The sequence below is a fragment of the Cryptomeria japonica genome, chromosome 4, assembly GCF_030272615.1.
Source record: "Cryptomeria japonica chromosome 4, Sugi_1.0, whole genome shotgun sequence".
NCBI classification, from domain to species: domain Eukaryota; kingdom Viridiplantae; phylum Streptophyta; class Pinopsida; order Cupressales; family Cupressaceae; genus Cryptomeria; species Cryptomeria japonica.
The window spans coordinates 717300341-717315499 of record NC_081408.1 but is presented as its reverse complement, the minus strand read 5'-3'; the positions used below and the strand labels follow the sequence as shown (position 1 = coordinate 717315499).

Sequence of the window (15159 nt, the reverse complement as noted above, 5' to 3'; positions counted from 1 at the left end):
CCATCTGTCCATCCATCAGATAAAATGTTGTATCCTTTTCTCTTCCAATACCTTTTTTGATCATCAACCACACCTTGTGTATTTTAAACAACTTTCTCTAGCAATGGCCCACTGAAGTCATAACCTGTTGGGGCCTTAAACCCCTTACCCGCAATTGTTACTGCATTAACAAAACCTTCCCAATACACATTGTTTGCTGCATTGAAAGATAGATTATTGTAAAACCAAAAGTTTGAAGCTGCTATTTGTGCTTGTTCATGCTTCTCTATATTCCATCTTGTACCTTCAAGTGAAGGTTGTGCACCTGGAACATTGCGTGGTACAAAAACATTAGGGTTTGATCTAACAGGAGTGCCACTAGCCTCATCCTCATTGTCACCAAAAGATGAAAGTGACTGACGACCCCGAGTGTGACCAATGGGACCCGAAGTGGACAATGTGGGATTCATTGCAGCTGCCATGGCTTCTTTTGTTTTTTGCCTTTCTTCCTTTTGCATATCATTCTCAACAAGAATGGCCTTCATCTCTCTAATAATCTTAGGAGTTGATTTGGGGCATGCCTCCACACCATATCCAGGTATTTGTGCAAGGTGGTATTTTAGTCTATTTATTCCACCAGTCATCCATTTTGTACATTCGGTGCAAGTGACCACCCCTTTTTTGCTTCCTGGAATCCCATATTTCCATGCTTTATCTCTTTGTCTTCCTGACCTTGGGGTTGCCCTTGGAGTTGAACTTGCCATTGCTGATTTAACATGAAAAAAAAAATCAGCAGGGTTTTATGGAAAAGCAACAAAAAAAATGACAATGAATCATTTGGGAAAAATAGCATTCAAAAACAAGAAAAAAATATGAGGAAATAACTTAGGAAAGGAAATAGAAAAAAATTTGGTAGCATATCCCCTTGTTTTTCAAGATTTTTTTTGAGTTTCAAAACATTGAAATGATTCAAATGAAAAAAAAAGAAAGAGAAAAAATCCTTACCTAGATCTCTCTTGCTGATTTTTTTTTCTTCCGTCCTCCTTCAAACCCTACAAACCTGTTATAACCAAAGAAAATCACAAATGAGGTGAAAAATTAAAAAAAAAAGTGTTTTAAGTCTTTTGTTGCGTGTTTTCTGGGTCCAGGCGAGTCCCTGCGAAAGACTCGCGCGAGTCTTTCGCAAAGACTCGCAAGTCTTTCGTAGGGGCTCGCTTGGACTCGCCTCGCGAGTCCTTGGCGAGTTGACTCGTGGCTCCCAAGGACTCACGAGTCCGTGGCGAGTCCGCGAGTTTTTAAACTATGATCTACCGAATACTCAGAATAAAATACCACGAGGGTATCCTATCCTCTCCTGAACAAAATCACTACTTGTGCCAAGATTGCGAGAAGACCACAAGGCGACTCCGAGGTCTATATGTGCGAAGGAGTGACTTTAGTGGGATAGTTGCTTGGGTAGTGTGTGCTGAGAATCTCAAGGGGGACTTACGTTTGTTAACTCATATCATTCACAGGTTGAGCTTAGGCGGATTTAACAACTTATGCTCTATGTTTTTGGATTTTCTGGTTTAGGACTTAAAAAAAAGAAAGATAAAAAGGATGAAGGTTTAGGGATTCTATACTACTTCTAGGCTATTCCTATGAACTCAAGAGACGACAATGACTGGATGAAATTGGTAACGATGCTTTGTTTCGCCACACTCGGACAACTACGCAAAGTGGGTACAATCTTCTAAGGTTATGTTTAAGATTTTCATACTTAGGAAGAATACCAACAATTGAACAATATCATTCCAAGTAGAAGTTAAACATCCATATTAAAGACAACTCAGACTAACTTTGCACATTGAAAGGAAATCATCCATCCAACAAAAGTATGAGCAAGATTTCACCAATCAATACTATCAGATCTATCATTCATCTAACAACTTGAAAACAAATTACTTAAACAAATCTAATCTAATTGTTGAAAGGAGTATGCAACTATGCAACCATTTAGCAATAAAAAAGATTTCAAGAAAAAAGATTTCAAAACAATACTGATAATGAATATTTTATTATTCAAATAGCTTTGTGCAACAATTTCATAAAACTCTCCACAACACAATGAAATGAGAGAATTGGGGTTTATATAGAGTTTTGAAATAAAAATGAATGGCCGAGATCGATCTAAGATCAACGGCTGAGATCTAAACAACCCAACCCTAGATAGAGTTTCCCAAAATAATATCAAAGATCAATTACTAAAGAGACAAGTGTTGCAAGATGCTATTTTCTAGGATTGTATCCCTTTCTTTTGATATTCATTGAATTTGGACACAATTTGATCCACTTCCTCCATTGTGACATGTGGCAATAGGTTGACCTTGTATTCCTATCCTTCTAAGTCATCTGCACAAAGAGCAAAGGTGAATTCCCAGTCTAGCTGCTGTTTCTGAAAGTCATCTTTGATGGAAAGGAGGTTCAATGCTTTAGCCAGATTACTCTTTAAGACCGGTTCTGTGATGGCAAAGAAGATTTCCTGTGTTTTGATCTTCAGATTATCCAACTGCATATCCCTTTCTCGCACGGTTTCTTTCTCAAGTATTTCTGCAACTATAAGGAAAATCTTATCCCGGATGGCTCTTATTTGCTCCTCTATTTTATCATCATCAATCTAAACCTTTTCCAAGACCTCATTTTGTGCAACCGATGTCCAAAGGCAACTGTGGAAATCATAAGCAACTCTTGCTTCAATTATCTTGTGATTAACCAACTCTTGGGATGAGATTCCTTTGAGTTCTCGAAGGCATGGAATGATTCTTTCCTGGACATCCTGGAAGTCAGCCCACATTTCTGCCATGTTATCAATCCTGGTAAGCAAAGAAGAAGTTTGTTCATATGCTAATGATATTTCTTCCATGAACTTGGTTGCCTCTTCTTTTGTACTTTCCATCCAATCCCTGGTTTCTTTGGCTGTCACTGCATCTTCTTCAGAACTTTTGAGTACATGCTGTGAGTCCAAAAGTAAGAGAGCTTCTGGGTTGGCTTGATCAAGTGTCTTAGTAGCTAACTGCCGAATGCACTCTTTTAGGTGCTCTACTTCTCTCTTATGCTCATTCTTCTTTTCTGTCTCCTCATCCAGTTTTGCCTTTATGGAAGCAACTGAATTATGTAAGTCATCTTTTGCTTGGGTTTTTGTGACTAGGCCTAAGTCAAAAGTGGTGATCTCAAACTCTTGAGGGGCGATGTCTCCCTTTGCTTTGTTCACCTTAGGCACAACTATTTGTACTGTGCGGTTGCCTGTCTCATCTCTCTGGATAGTAGGATATCTCTTGGCTGGCTTCTTCACAATGGTTTGCTCTAACCTAGCCAAGAAGTCTGCCATGTCATCTTCTTCTTGTTCTTCTACTACTGGTTTATTCATCTTCAATCTCTCCTTCAATCATTCAAGAACAGTGGGCTGCTCAATGCCTTCTACCTCTTGGTCATCCTTTGTTTCTATGTCACGTGCAATCCCCGGGAGAGCAGAAATCATCCCTTCTTGGAACTCTTCCTCTTCAATATCTGTGTCATCCTTTGATTCTAGGATTTCTATGTCAGTAGGTGATGGTGGCTGTTCATGATCCTGATGGACTAATTCTGCATTTTCCTCATGAACTGAAGAAGGAATTTCTATTTCAACCAATGGTTCATCAATATTTAATATGTATTTCTCGTTCCTTGATGTGGCGGAACGAGATGGTTATATCCTCTACTTTTTCTGAACAGGTTCTTCATTCTCAATTGCCTTCCCCCTCCTTTTAGCATTCTCGCTTGGTCTGGCATTTTGTGTTGCTTCTTCATTTGAAGAATATCTTTCTACTACTCCCATTAGATTATATGTCAAAGTTATATTCTTCTGCTTCAGCTTGTGACACTGCTGGTTAACCCACCACCTAGTATATTTCATGACTGGCATTAGGGTGGCTAAGTCTACATGATCCGACTCTGACCACTTGATAGGAGGAAGAGGTGCATGCTCATCAAAACCAGGTTGAGTGTTTTCTCCATTATCTTCTAAATGATTTGGTACGAGAAAAGGTTGAGTTTCTCTGATGAAATTGACGAATAACCCGGAATGTAACCTTTTCTTGATTTCGTAATCATCAACAACATTTGCCCATAAATCTTCTATTGCCATTCTATGCCTGAATATTTCCTCCTTTACTGATCTGATGTTATTGTGAGGATCATAATTGGTTCTGGATTGGTAGAAGGTAAAAGGATACCACTACTTTTCAAACCTGGCACCCTCAGCTGCTTGCGTAGTTGAACAAGATTCTTTTATGTTTCTAATGAAGAATGGAAAAGATACGACTGCCTTTTGTCTTATTCTTTTGAAACCATGATATGTCTCCAACTATTTGAGAACTTCCAGCAGGACCATCCTATTGGTTGGATAGATTGGCAATCGGTAGGGATGACCAGTGAAACCTTGGATTCTAATATAGGTAAACTTCGGAAACTGGATAAACCGGGATCCATATCGCTTGATCAAACTTTTAGATTCATGAGAAAGCCGGTTATGAGTGCCTCCTTGTAGTATCTGCTCAGCCGGTTTACATACTGGTTATCACTCTTGATGATACCGGTCATCATCCTTCACTAGACTCCTTCATTGGTTAGACCATTCTCCTCTGACTGTATCTGCTCAGCCGGTTTGTTTGAATGACAAACACATCACTCTTCTGCTGTATCAACATCTTAGCAAGCCTTCTCTGTCGGTCCAGTGTATAACCTTGATCTCATGCACTTAAGGCATTCCCTCAATTTACCGGTGGATCTAGAGTGATCCTTCAAGTTCTTGCCTTTACCTATTTACTCTTATCCCACCAAACTATAATGCACTTAATGCATATAGGAGATAAGCTCCACTTACTTGGTGGAGGAACACCTTGTCATCTGCTCATGTGAGTTCCTTGTTTGTGCAGCATATCTTCAAACAAGCATATGTGAACCGGTGTGAGCACATACACTGTCAGTCATTGCTTCTCATGATGACTGCATCATCCAGTGGGAGTCCTGCTGTTGTGCAACCTCACAGCATACCAGTGACTTGTTCAATCTTCTCTTCCGGTGTGGATGTGATTCAGATAACATTCTGGCTCTTCATCATAAACAATCGCTCAAACACCTCTCTATCTCATCACACAAGTCAGGCATTAACTTGTGTGTAGGTGACTCCTGAGGTCATCTTCCTTACCTTACCGGTGTTCTACAACACAAGATGATATCCAAGATATCACATCCTGTACTCCTTCATAGCAGTGTTGCACATACATCTCATCTACTAGTGGTCATCCCATACCGGTTGACATCAATGACAACACAATGCCAACATAGGGATCCAAATATAAGTAGTGAATTCATTTAATTCATTCAATTATTTACCAATTACCTGTGTAATAATCTTCTTCCACCTTTCTACAACAATTGCTCCACTTGTTTGAAGAATTTCTCCTCGGGGTCTTTCTCTCTCTCATTTATAATGCACTTCATTTTTTCAAGTATCGAGTCAATGCTATCATAAATCTCACCAATTCAAGGCCTATCCATGTCGGTATAGCTAATCATGCTCATAATGGGCTCAGTTAAACTAAAGAGATATGTCACAAGATCCCACTATGACTCATTTAATATCCGTTCCCTAATTCTTGCTGCCCTCTCACTGCTGCTCTGCTTCGATATAGTCCAATTTGTGCTGATCACCATATTGCAAAGTGCCACTTTAACTTTCACAAGTTATCTCAAGATGATTGTGTTTGATGCAAAACGGGTCTCAACAACCTATAACACAAATTAATGCCAAAATGATTAAAAAATAAAACCAAACTTTAAAGAAGAATACACAATATAGCTTACACAATGATGTTATGAGCATTGAAAATTTAAAAAATCAAAAAATGTAAAATTAAATTATTATTTCACTTAGCTTCAATAGCTCCAAATTTGAAAAGGATCTAAAAATCCTTTGAGACATGTGGTGGTTTGTGATGAACATCTAGATGTCCTTAGCCTCTGCATACACATCTTTGATCCATTTAAATTTATTCCCAATCTTTTGTAGCATAAGATTGAGTGAATGGACTGCACAAGGTGTCCAAAAGATGTGATGATAGCGTTCCTCAACCAACAAACCATCATCTCTATAATTTTTTGCATTGTCCGTTATGGCTTGGACAACATTGTGGGGTCCCATTGACTCAATGGCGGAGATGAGAATATCTGCAATAAATTGATTATCTTTTACTTGGCCCTCACAATCTACACCTTTCAAAAACATTGCCCCTTTAGGGGACACCTCTATTACATTGATCAAGGGGCAATTTTTAGAATCTTTCCACCCATCTGAAACAATTGATACATTTGTCTCAGCCCATGAATCCCTTATGGGTTTCAATGCATCTTCGACCCCCTTCAATTCTCTTTCCAATAAGGTTCCATGTACCTTCTCATAACCTGGGCCATTATACCCTCTTGGAGCTTCATTAACACTTCTCAACATTTTCTTCCAATATGGGGAGTGAACAACATTGAAAGCCAACCCATTTGCATATATGCACCTTGCTACATCTTGGTCGGCAATGTCTCGACTCCCATTTTGAAATGCGGTTTCTAAAGGCCCCTTTGTTCTTTTGCGTGTAAAGGGTGCTTTGCTTTGAGGTTTAGCCGTGGAAAAGAAAGGGGTGGTTTTCTACTACAACTTTGGGATTAGATGGGGGTTGCATTCCCTTTGTTTTTTTTGGTGCGGTTTGATTCAATCTGCGGGCATCTCTCTCTTCTGTTGCCTCATGCTCCTTAATATATTTCATCACCTTCTTGTGTGGTATAGGTTTACCCTTTTTTTGTAAGAACCCAACTTGGCTCTCCTCTGCTGACTGTTTCTTTTGAATGTAGTAGATTTGAATTTGTTTTGGTTTTTGAATGTTTATGGATTTTTTTGTGTTTTTTTTGGTAATAATGAGCAATGATACAATACTGAAATAAACTCCTATGCTTAAAATAATACTGAAACAATAATATTACTGCTGGAATTAATTTACGAGACTATCAAGGGAATGTTGTTCTGTTTTATGGCCAATATGCCTGGGAAACAAATTTATTACAATGTAAGATAAAAAACCTGATTTTTGCTGTCCCAGTAGTTGAAAAATCTGCAAACTGCAAATTTTAATTTTTTTGAAAAAAATTACTGTTCACATGGTACTGTAGCAGTCCGTACGGCAGCACTATTCACGCGGCACTGTAGCAATCCGTACGGCGGCACTGTAGCAATCCGTACCGTACTTGTTAATCACCAAAATTTCTTCAATAAATCTGCAATAATTTCTCGTGAATTTATTCTTCAATTCTGTGCAATTAGATGCAAATAAGACCTCTGAATGAAGTCTTCCTGAAACCAAATATCACTGAATATTTCATCAGCTCAGATGGTGAACATTGAAGCAACTACGTCCTCCAATGGTGGCTGAAAACCCTAGTCTCCAGAGCAAACCCTTTCAATTTCACAATGTCAAAATAAATTAGCCATCCTCTTCTTTCCAAACTCAACGCTATATATCCTTTTTTGCAAGTCGTACCCTAATCCTCTTAATTACAATTTTGCTTGTAATTTCATTTAATTTCACTTTGGGTGTCAAAATGATTTTAATCATTAAATGGGCATCTAATTTTAATATTTCAATAGTCTGGCTCTGATAATTTAATTAAAAACATGGCCCCGTCTAATGATGAGTTGACCCTCAAGTTAAGTGATTATAATATAAAGTCACTTTATAACTTTATTATTAAATCACTTAATAATAAATGCTAAGTCATTCAAACTTGTCTAACTCCACAAATATTTTGAATTTAGCTATGTCGTCTGAAACTGGAGCTCACTAGTTGACCACCCATATGACCGTGATGTCTGCTAAAAATAGCAGGGGTCCATCTCCAACTGCTAAAAATAGCCTGGACAAGCCAAACTCAAAGCAAAACTCATCATAAACAAACTCTGGCAACCCAGAAGTGTACTCTGTTCTGTCCCCGGAAGATCTCCACGCCAAGGTGACCCTCTATCCAATCCTACTAGCCTACGAGGATCTTTGATAGGCTAATCACAAGCTAGAGTGATGTCTCTAGCTAGAAGGGGACATCACATTTTTCCAGGGCATTTTTTGATGCCTCTTCTTGGTATTCCACACAAATGGCCTACCACCCGAAAATATAAACTATTACATTCTACACCACATCCTTGGCATCTCCAATGGAATCCCCCACCTCTTGGAAGTGGTCTTATTATGTCAACATACTTCCATAGGGGAGAATTTGGATCATTTATTTGTTTTGATATTGATTGTTCATTTGTGCCAATGGAGGAAGAGGTAGATGCCATTCTAGTTCCCATGGCAAGAAATAATATGAACACATTCAAAACAAAAACAAAAGAATGAAAAACAATTAATGTTTCATGTTTGACAATTTGTGAAACAAAAATAGTTGAAAAAAATGTTTAAAAACCTACCTCTTTCAGCCAATGCGAGCTTGCAAATGTGTGGAAATTGTGCTGCAACACTTTTCGAAGCTTCAAAAATCAGTCCTCAACTCCAACTATTTGATTTTGGAAGCCAAACTTTGTTCACCCTTTGTTCACCCTACTAGCCAAAAACTGTTGTTGCAGCACAAATGAGGAGAAATGAGCCAAATTTATGTTTTAAAACTCACTTTTAGGGTTTCATTTTAATTTTTTAAGTGGTGGATTTGAATTTTTTTAAAATTTTTTCCAAAAAAACCTGGTTTTTGTCCCGCCAGATGCCCAGGTTTGACCTGGTTAGAACATCTGTGAGTCACGGACCTTGTCCGGACCACAGGTGGATTGGACTAGGACCCCGGACCAGGACTAGACCGGACCAGTACCAGGGGCCTAGAGGGGGTGAACCTTGCAACTTAGGTTTCAGGTATAACTATGACAAATTTTGATTAAAAATTTAAAATATTCTTCAGGTACAGTGAGATTTTGCCCATGTCAAAATGCTTTATTCATCTTTACTCAATGAAACTTAGCTGCTTTGCCATATGTTAATGGGTGAGCATTCCTCAGATAATGCTACCTCCTTCTACATTTTGTAATCCCGAGTTAAAATTGGAGACTTCACTCTTGTGTAAGATTTCTATTGGAATCATTCTATTCTATCCCACTGCGAAGATGTTCAAAACTCACAGACAAGGCAAGTTCTTCCATTATGTTTTATGGGGCAAAGGTGTGTGGACTTGTTAATTTCTTACCAAAGGGATTATTAGAGACCTAAGGATGACTTATACTGAGCAGAAAGTATATGGTGTGGTTGGTTGGAGGATATACTAACAACAAATTCAAATAGTTTTTTACTCGTCTTATTTTTTAATTGAATAAAGGTAATCGTGTATTCTGTTTTTTGGAAGTTACATCTTATTTTACAAAAAGAGCTACAAAGTTACAAGGAGAATATTTGCTTATGAAATTACTTGTGCTTGAGTATCTTTTCAGAAACCTGTGAACTTTGATTAAAACCAAAGCACGATCCCACCTAAAGCCTTCAACTTCCTAGGCTGATGGGCAAATACCCCACCGAAAGGTTGCTGTACAACTCATCTTTTGCAAGAGTCAATAGTTAACAAGTGGATAGAGTCCATGTACTTTTGCTGCTCTCTTGAATCATCCCTTCCCCCAATAGGAGCGAACCCACCATGAGAGAGAGACAAGGGAGAGAAAAGTAAAACTAAACTTAACCTGCAGCTACATCCAAAATGACTTGGTAACTGAACATCTTGAAAAACATGGGAGACTGTCCCCTCTCTTCCACATCAAATACACATGGAATCTGAAATACCAGCTTAGCACAACTTTGTTTTGATGGCTAGCCCTTGGTGAAACAACAGGTAACTTGAGACCTTATGTTTAGAAGAAGATCTTGTTATTTAGATGGACCAAGAATGTATTGCCATCAAACTTCAGGGTCATTCACACCCCATCTTATATTCAATTTTAGAGAAATAGATAACTTATGTTTCATTAAATCATAGAGTTCCAATGAGACAGTATTTTAAAGAACCTTTCTAGTGTTTATCTAAAACTTCTTACAGTAAGGGCCTGCTTCATAGAATAGTAGGTAATATTATATTGGTACGAGGATAACTATATTCCATGAGTTCATGTCCCTGGCCGTCAAACCCCTGTCCCTGTCCCTGTCCCTGTCCCTAGTGGCATTTCGAGTATGATGGGATGGTAAGGGACATCCCCTTGCTGTCCCCAAAATTCTTTAAACTCTAGAAACATTTTGGAAATGTGACCTAATAGTAGGAAACATCTAGGGGGCGTTTGGCCATCCTTAAGGTGATCGGGGATGTCCCCTAGCTATCCCCAAAATTCTCTGAAATCTGGAAACATTTAAAAAATGCGACCTAACAGTAGGAAACGTCTAGAGGATGTTTGGCTGTACTCAAGGCAGTTGGGAATGCTTGAGAAGTCCCTTGACTACCTTGAGCATGACTAGACGTCCTTGACATCAATCTTCATTTTTATAATGTTTAAAAAATCTAATTGTCTGGAGGGAATTGTTTTTGAAAAAGAGGTGTGGGGGTTCCACAGATCCTCCCACTTCCTTTATTCAAGACTAAATGATAGAAAGGTGCCTCTCTAATGATAATTTTCATTTCACTTTGCAAGTTTTCTTACACGTTATTGGAGGATAATCGCGCCAATTTTATAACCTTGCTGCTAGCTTCAGACTCAGAGAGGTGCTATCTTATAATCATTTAGCTGGATTCCATGGGGATTCAGCAGGATTTCATAGGATTTTTGATCTTTAGAGTTCACAATTCAGCCATTAAGGTATCAGACTGGTTTTTTTAAATAAAAAATTCTATACACAACAGTTAGCTTGTGAGAGAGTGAGTTTGTAATTATTTAAATTTTTTTTTTTCAATTTTCTTTCACACAAGAATTTCAAAACCATAGGTCAACAGCACGACAAATCTCTGAAACATCTTTGACATAAAAAATGAGCGCTTGCAACAATGATGACAATGAGATGGGTGGTGAAGAAGTAATCAGAATGGAACTTTAAGGAAGTGTTGGAGGTTCTTTTTCTTTTGAAAATCCAAATACAAGTTCTATTGGAACATGATAAGACAGTTTTGCATGCCTTTCCTCTCTTTAGATATTTGCAGAAGACCCTTTCAACCTGAAAAAGTCCTTGCTCCAATTTGCCATCAATTCAAGCACTAATAAGGGTAGAAATTCAAGGAGCAACAAGCATTGGTTGTGTCAGGTTTGCAAAATTGATTATCATGGGAGCTATACTAGGGTTGTTCATCGTTTATATGCTGAGAGTTGACATAAGGTTAGAGTTTTTGATGATATAACATTAGAGAATGGGTTGAAATGGTAAAGTTGGTTGGGGAGAGTGAGGAAAATACTCTTAGAACTACTAAGAAATGTTTATTCATACTATTTGCAATCTATTGATGAGTATGCCAATACATCACTTGGAGAGGGTTTCAATAGAGGGAAGGGGAAGGCCACTTCTACTATTTGATAGAAAATGTATTGGTAGGGTTATTGAATTTGCAAAAATGTGAGTAAGCCAATGAATTAGTTGCCAATTTTTTTTATGCCCATGCCATCCCATTTCATCTAGCAAGGTCTCCTTATTTTGAAGGAATGTTGAGAGATGCAATGACAATTAGACCTTTTGTTTCTTTTGGAGAATATAGATTGTGTACCTCTTCCTTTGAAAAACAATAGTCAAAAATGAATTTATTGATGGAAGAGATGAGTATACATGTAATGCCCCCTATTAGTGAATGCCCTAATTTATGCCTAAACCACAATTTCCAAATGAACAAGACTAGTAGTAAAGACATGTGAGTGGTGAATGAATAATGTGATTTGAAAATCAGAAAATTGACGAGTTACCGTTTCTTATATTGCCATTCATTATGATCAGTTGGTCCATTCTTTTAAAGTGTTTATCAAGGGCCTAACTTTTCCAATAGTTGAGTTTCAAAGCATTTCTTTTCATTAAGTGCAGACATAAATTCCAGTCTCTTATTTTGATTCCATATATGTTATAGAACATGTCATTACAAAAATACTCAAAATTATTTTAGCAGTGGAATGTGTAACTTACACAAGAATATTTGTAGGTCATTAACAGATTGTACAAATCATACTTTTATATAATCTTCATTTTAAATGATTTTAACTTTTCCCTTTTATAGAAATCTGCAAAGGGTCCTGCAGAACTTGCTCTAGATTTTTCATTGTGATTGTTGGCCTCTGATTTTTAAGTGTTTATTAAGGGTCTAACTTTTCCAGTAATTGAGTTTCAAAGCATTTCATTTCATAAGTACAGACATAAACTCCAGTGCCATTTTTTGGTTCCATGTATGTTATAAAACATGTCATTACAGAAATCCTCAAAAATATTTTAGCAGTGGAATGTGTAACTTACACAAGAATATGTCTAGGTCATTAACAGATTCTACAAATCATACTTTTATATAATCTGTATTTTAAATGATTTTAACTTTTATTTTTTATAGAAATCTGCAAAGGTTGCTGCAGCACTTGCTCTAGATTTTTCTCCGAATATAGATATCAAGTGGGGTGAAGCAGGCCTTAACGAAATAATTCAAGATAAATCAATACATGGGGTTGCAGTTGTTCTTGCAGGGCAAGCTCAGGTAACATCATCCTAAATTCTGATATTAGATAACTATTGTCTACTATTACTAAAATCAACGGATGTTGCATTTACTTATGCTATAGAAGCATTCCATTTACACAGCATTGACATGTCATGGCAAAAGTGTAAATAGTTCAATTACCTGTGACGTGTTTAAAACATGAAGTCTTGAAAAACTTGGGAAATTTAAAAATGATACAATATTCATAAAATAAATAAAAAATTGATTTTGTTATATAAATATCATGTCAAATAGAGCATATCATGGTTGGAAATAAACATTGTACGTAATAAAGTTCAATTGTAACAAAAACCAGGGTTTTAAAAAAAAATCTATGCTACTTTTACACTTTATTTATGAGGGTTTATGTAAAAAACAAAGGGTTTTAGCCTTTCTTCTTGTTATTCATAGCAGCAAATATAGTTTATTTTCTGATTTTAGAGGTTCCAAGGATTGATTTGGGGTGTGATGGTGAAAGATTTTTAGAGTTACAGTAAAATATGGAAAGAAATATGACCCTCTTTTCTTCAATTTCTTCAAAATCCTGTTAGCCACCCTCAAGATCAAAGGTTTTTACTGCTCTATCTGATAAAATAGATACATGAGTTAATAATAGAGATGACAATGCATACCAAATATAGGAGTAAAATATATCTTTGTTCACACATGAAATTTTTATAGAAGAAGACCAGAAATGATCAGAGTTGATCCAACTAGATCATACTGCCTTCCTTGACGATACACAATCTATTTAAAAGACCCGCCAATTGTTAAGAGGAACACAACTGTCAATCAACCAATGCTTATAACTACCCAAAGCCAATAGACACTTAATACATAGTCGGATAACCAATGTTATCAAAACATAATAATATTGTCATTATTTATTCAATACGATTTAGTGCACCTACTTTGCTAGAATGTACTTGTCTAGATGGATGATCTAGGAACGATATTATTCAAGAGATCCATGTGCTTTGGTAGGATGTAAGAGATTCATACTCTGGTTCAACTAATAGATAGGAGGCACATTGTGCTGGGCACTGGTACTGATATTTAAGTAATGAGAGATCTTTGTTTATTGTTTTGAGCTCCACTCAGTTTGCTATTTGTATGCATTCGATGAATGCCAACCATTCTAGTTAGCATTTTAGAAAGCCTCTATTGCTAGTGACTATTTAGTTTGCTTCTAGAGGGCTTGTAGTGCTTTTTTGTGTTCATGGTACCAAACTTTTTGGACATGCTGCTGAGAACAATAATGAAACAGAGGATGACATGAAATGTAATGTGACGATGATAGCACGTTCAGGCCTGTTGTTAAATATTTCAGATTTGTAATGAAATAAGTGCAATATTTGCAGCTGCTATATTTGATTGAACATTGAATCTCAAATTTGATGTGTTTAGTGAATATCTAAACTTGAATCATGATTTCATGTACAGCTAAACTTGTAAATTTTCCATATATATATATATATATATTGCTGTCCTGTTCCAAATGCTGATGAACATGGTGTGAAAGTTGTGAATTTTAGGGTCATTTTTAATTCTAAAGTTAGGCAGGGGTCTAAAGATTCTGATATTGTCTGAAAGAGACACCTGTTTTCCATATTGTTTTCAGCTTGAGTTCTTACACATCGAATTAGCACAGTACAGAGGATGTTTATTTTGTCTCTGAAATAATATATAGATTGATAAGTTGTGGATAATTTGAAAACTTATGAAGATTTTGCCACTTTAACAGGTAGAAATATCAACAATGATGTTAAAAGCAGGAAAACATGTCCTTCAAGGTATACTTTCTTTTTAAGTTAATATGAGCTTTCTCTACATGTCTAGTGAAACACTGCATATAGACAACAATTGGTTCATGTTTAGTAATTTCTTTTTTTTTTTTCCCCCTCTAATTTCTCTTTGCTCATCAAGAAATTTTCTGCTTAATTTCATGAATCTGACATCGTATTGTTTTGTCCAAATATATTTGTCATTGTCATGGCTGGTCTGAAGAAAAACCTGCTGCTCTATGTAAGTTAAATCTGAAACATACACTGGTTAATTTTTGAAAATTATTTCTGAAAGATTCTTGGTAGTATCAGATGTTATTTCTAAAAGCTTCTGGTGAGCTTTGTGTTACAATGAAACCAAATGCTTGAACACACAAATATTTTAGGCCTAAACATATGGCCCATCTTCAGCAGAAATTAAGAAGAAGTATGTTTAAGAGGGTTAAAACTGGTGTTTTTATGGAGGTTGACCAAGAAACAAATCATTTGAAACCCCAACACTAATAAAATCAAGCACCCGTCCATATGAAAAATATTAAACTTAACATGAACCCATCAGAAAGGAACCCAACAAAACTTAACTTTATGTGCCCATGCAATTGATTTCAAACATCCTAAATTAATAAAACTCCCCTATGACAGGTAGTTAATTAATTAATCACTA

The 15159-nt window shown here is 36.7% G+C and overlaps 1 protein-coding gene across 7 annotated transcripts in view; it reads left to right on the top strand.

The window, feature by feature from the left end:
- Positions 1-15159, top strand: part of LOC131032105 (dehydrogenase FPY6) — a 218676-nt gene that overhangs the window by 40975 nt on the left and 162542 nt on the right. For 6 of the 7 annotated variants that reach the window (XR_009103379.2, XM_057963026.2, XM_057963030.2 and 3 more), the window contains exons 3-5: positions 12568-12708; positions 14456-14504; positions 14719-14736. Coding sequence is in view for 6 of the 7 variants with exons in the window: in XM_057963026.2 (XP_057819009.1) it covers positions 12568-12708; positions 14456-14504; positions 14719-14736 (208 nt within the window). In the remaining variant the exon portion in view is untranslated. The remainder of the gene's footprint in view (positions 1-12567; positions 12709-14455; positions 14505-14718; positions 14737-15159) is intronic. The other variant, XM_057963031.2, reaches the window with a different exon arrangement.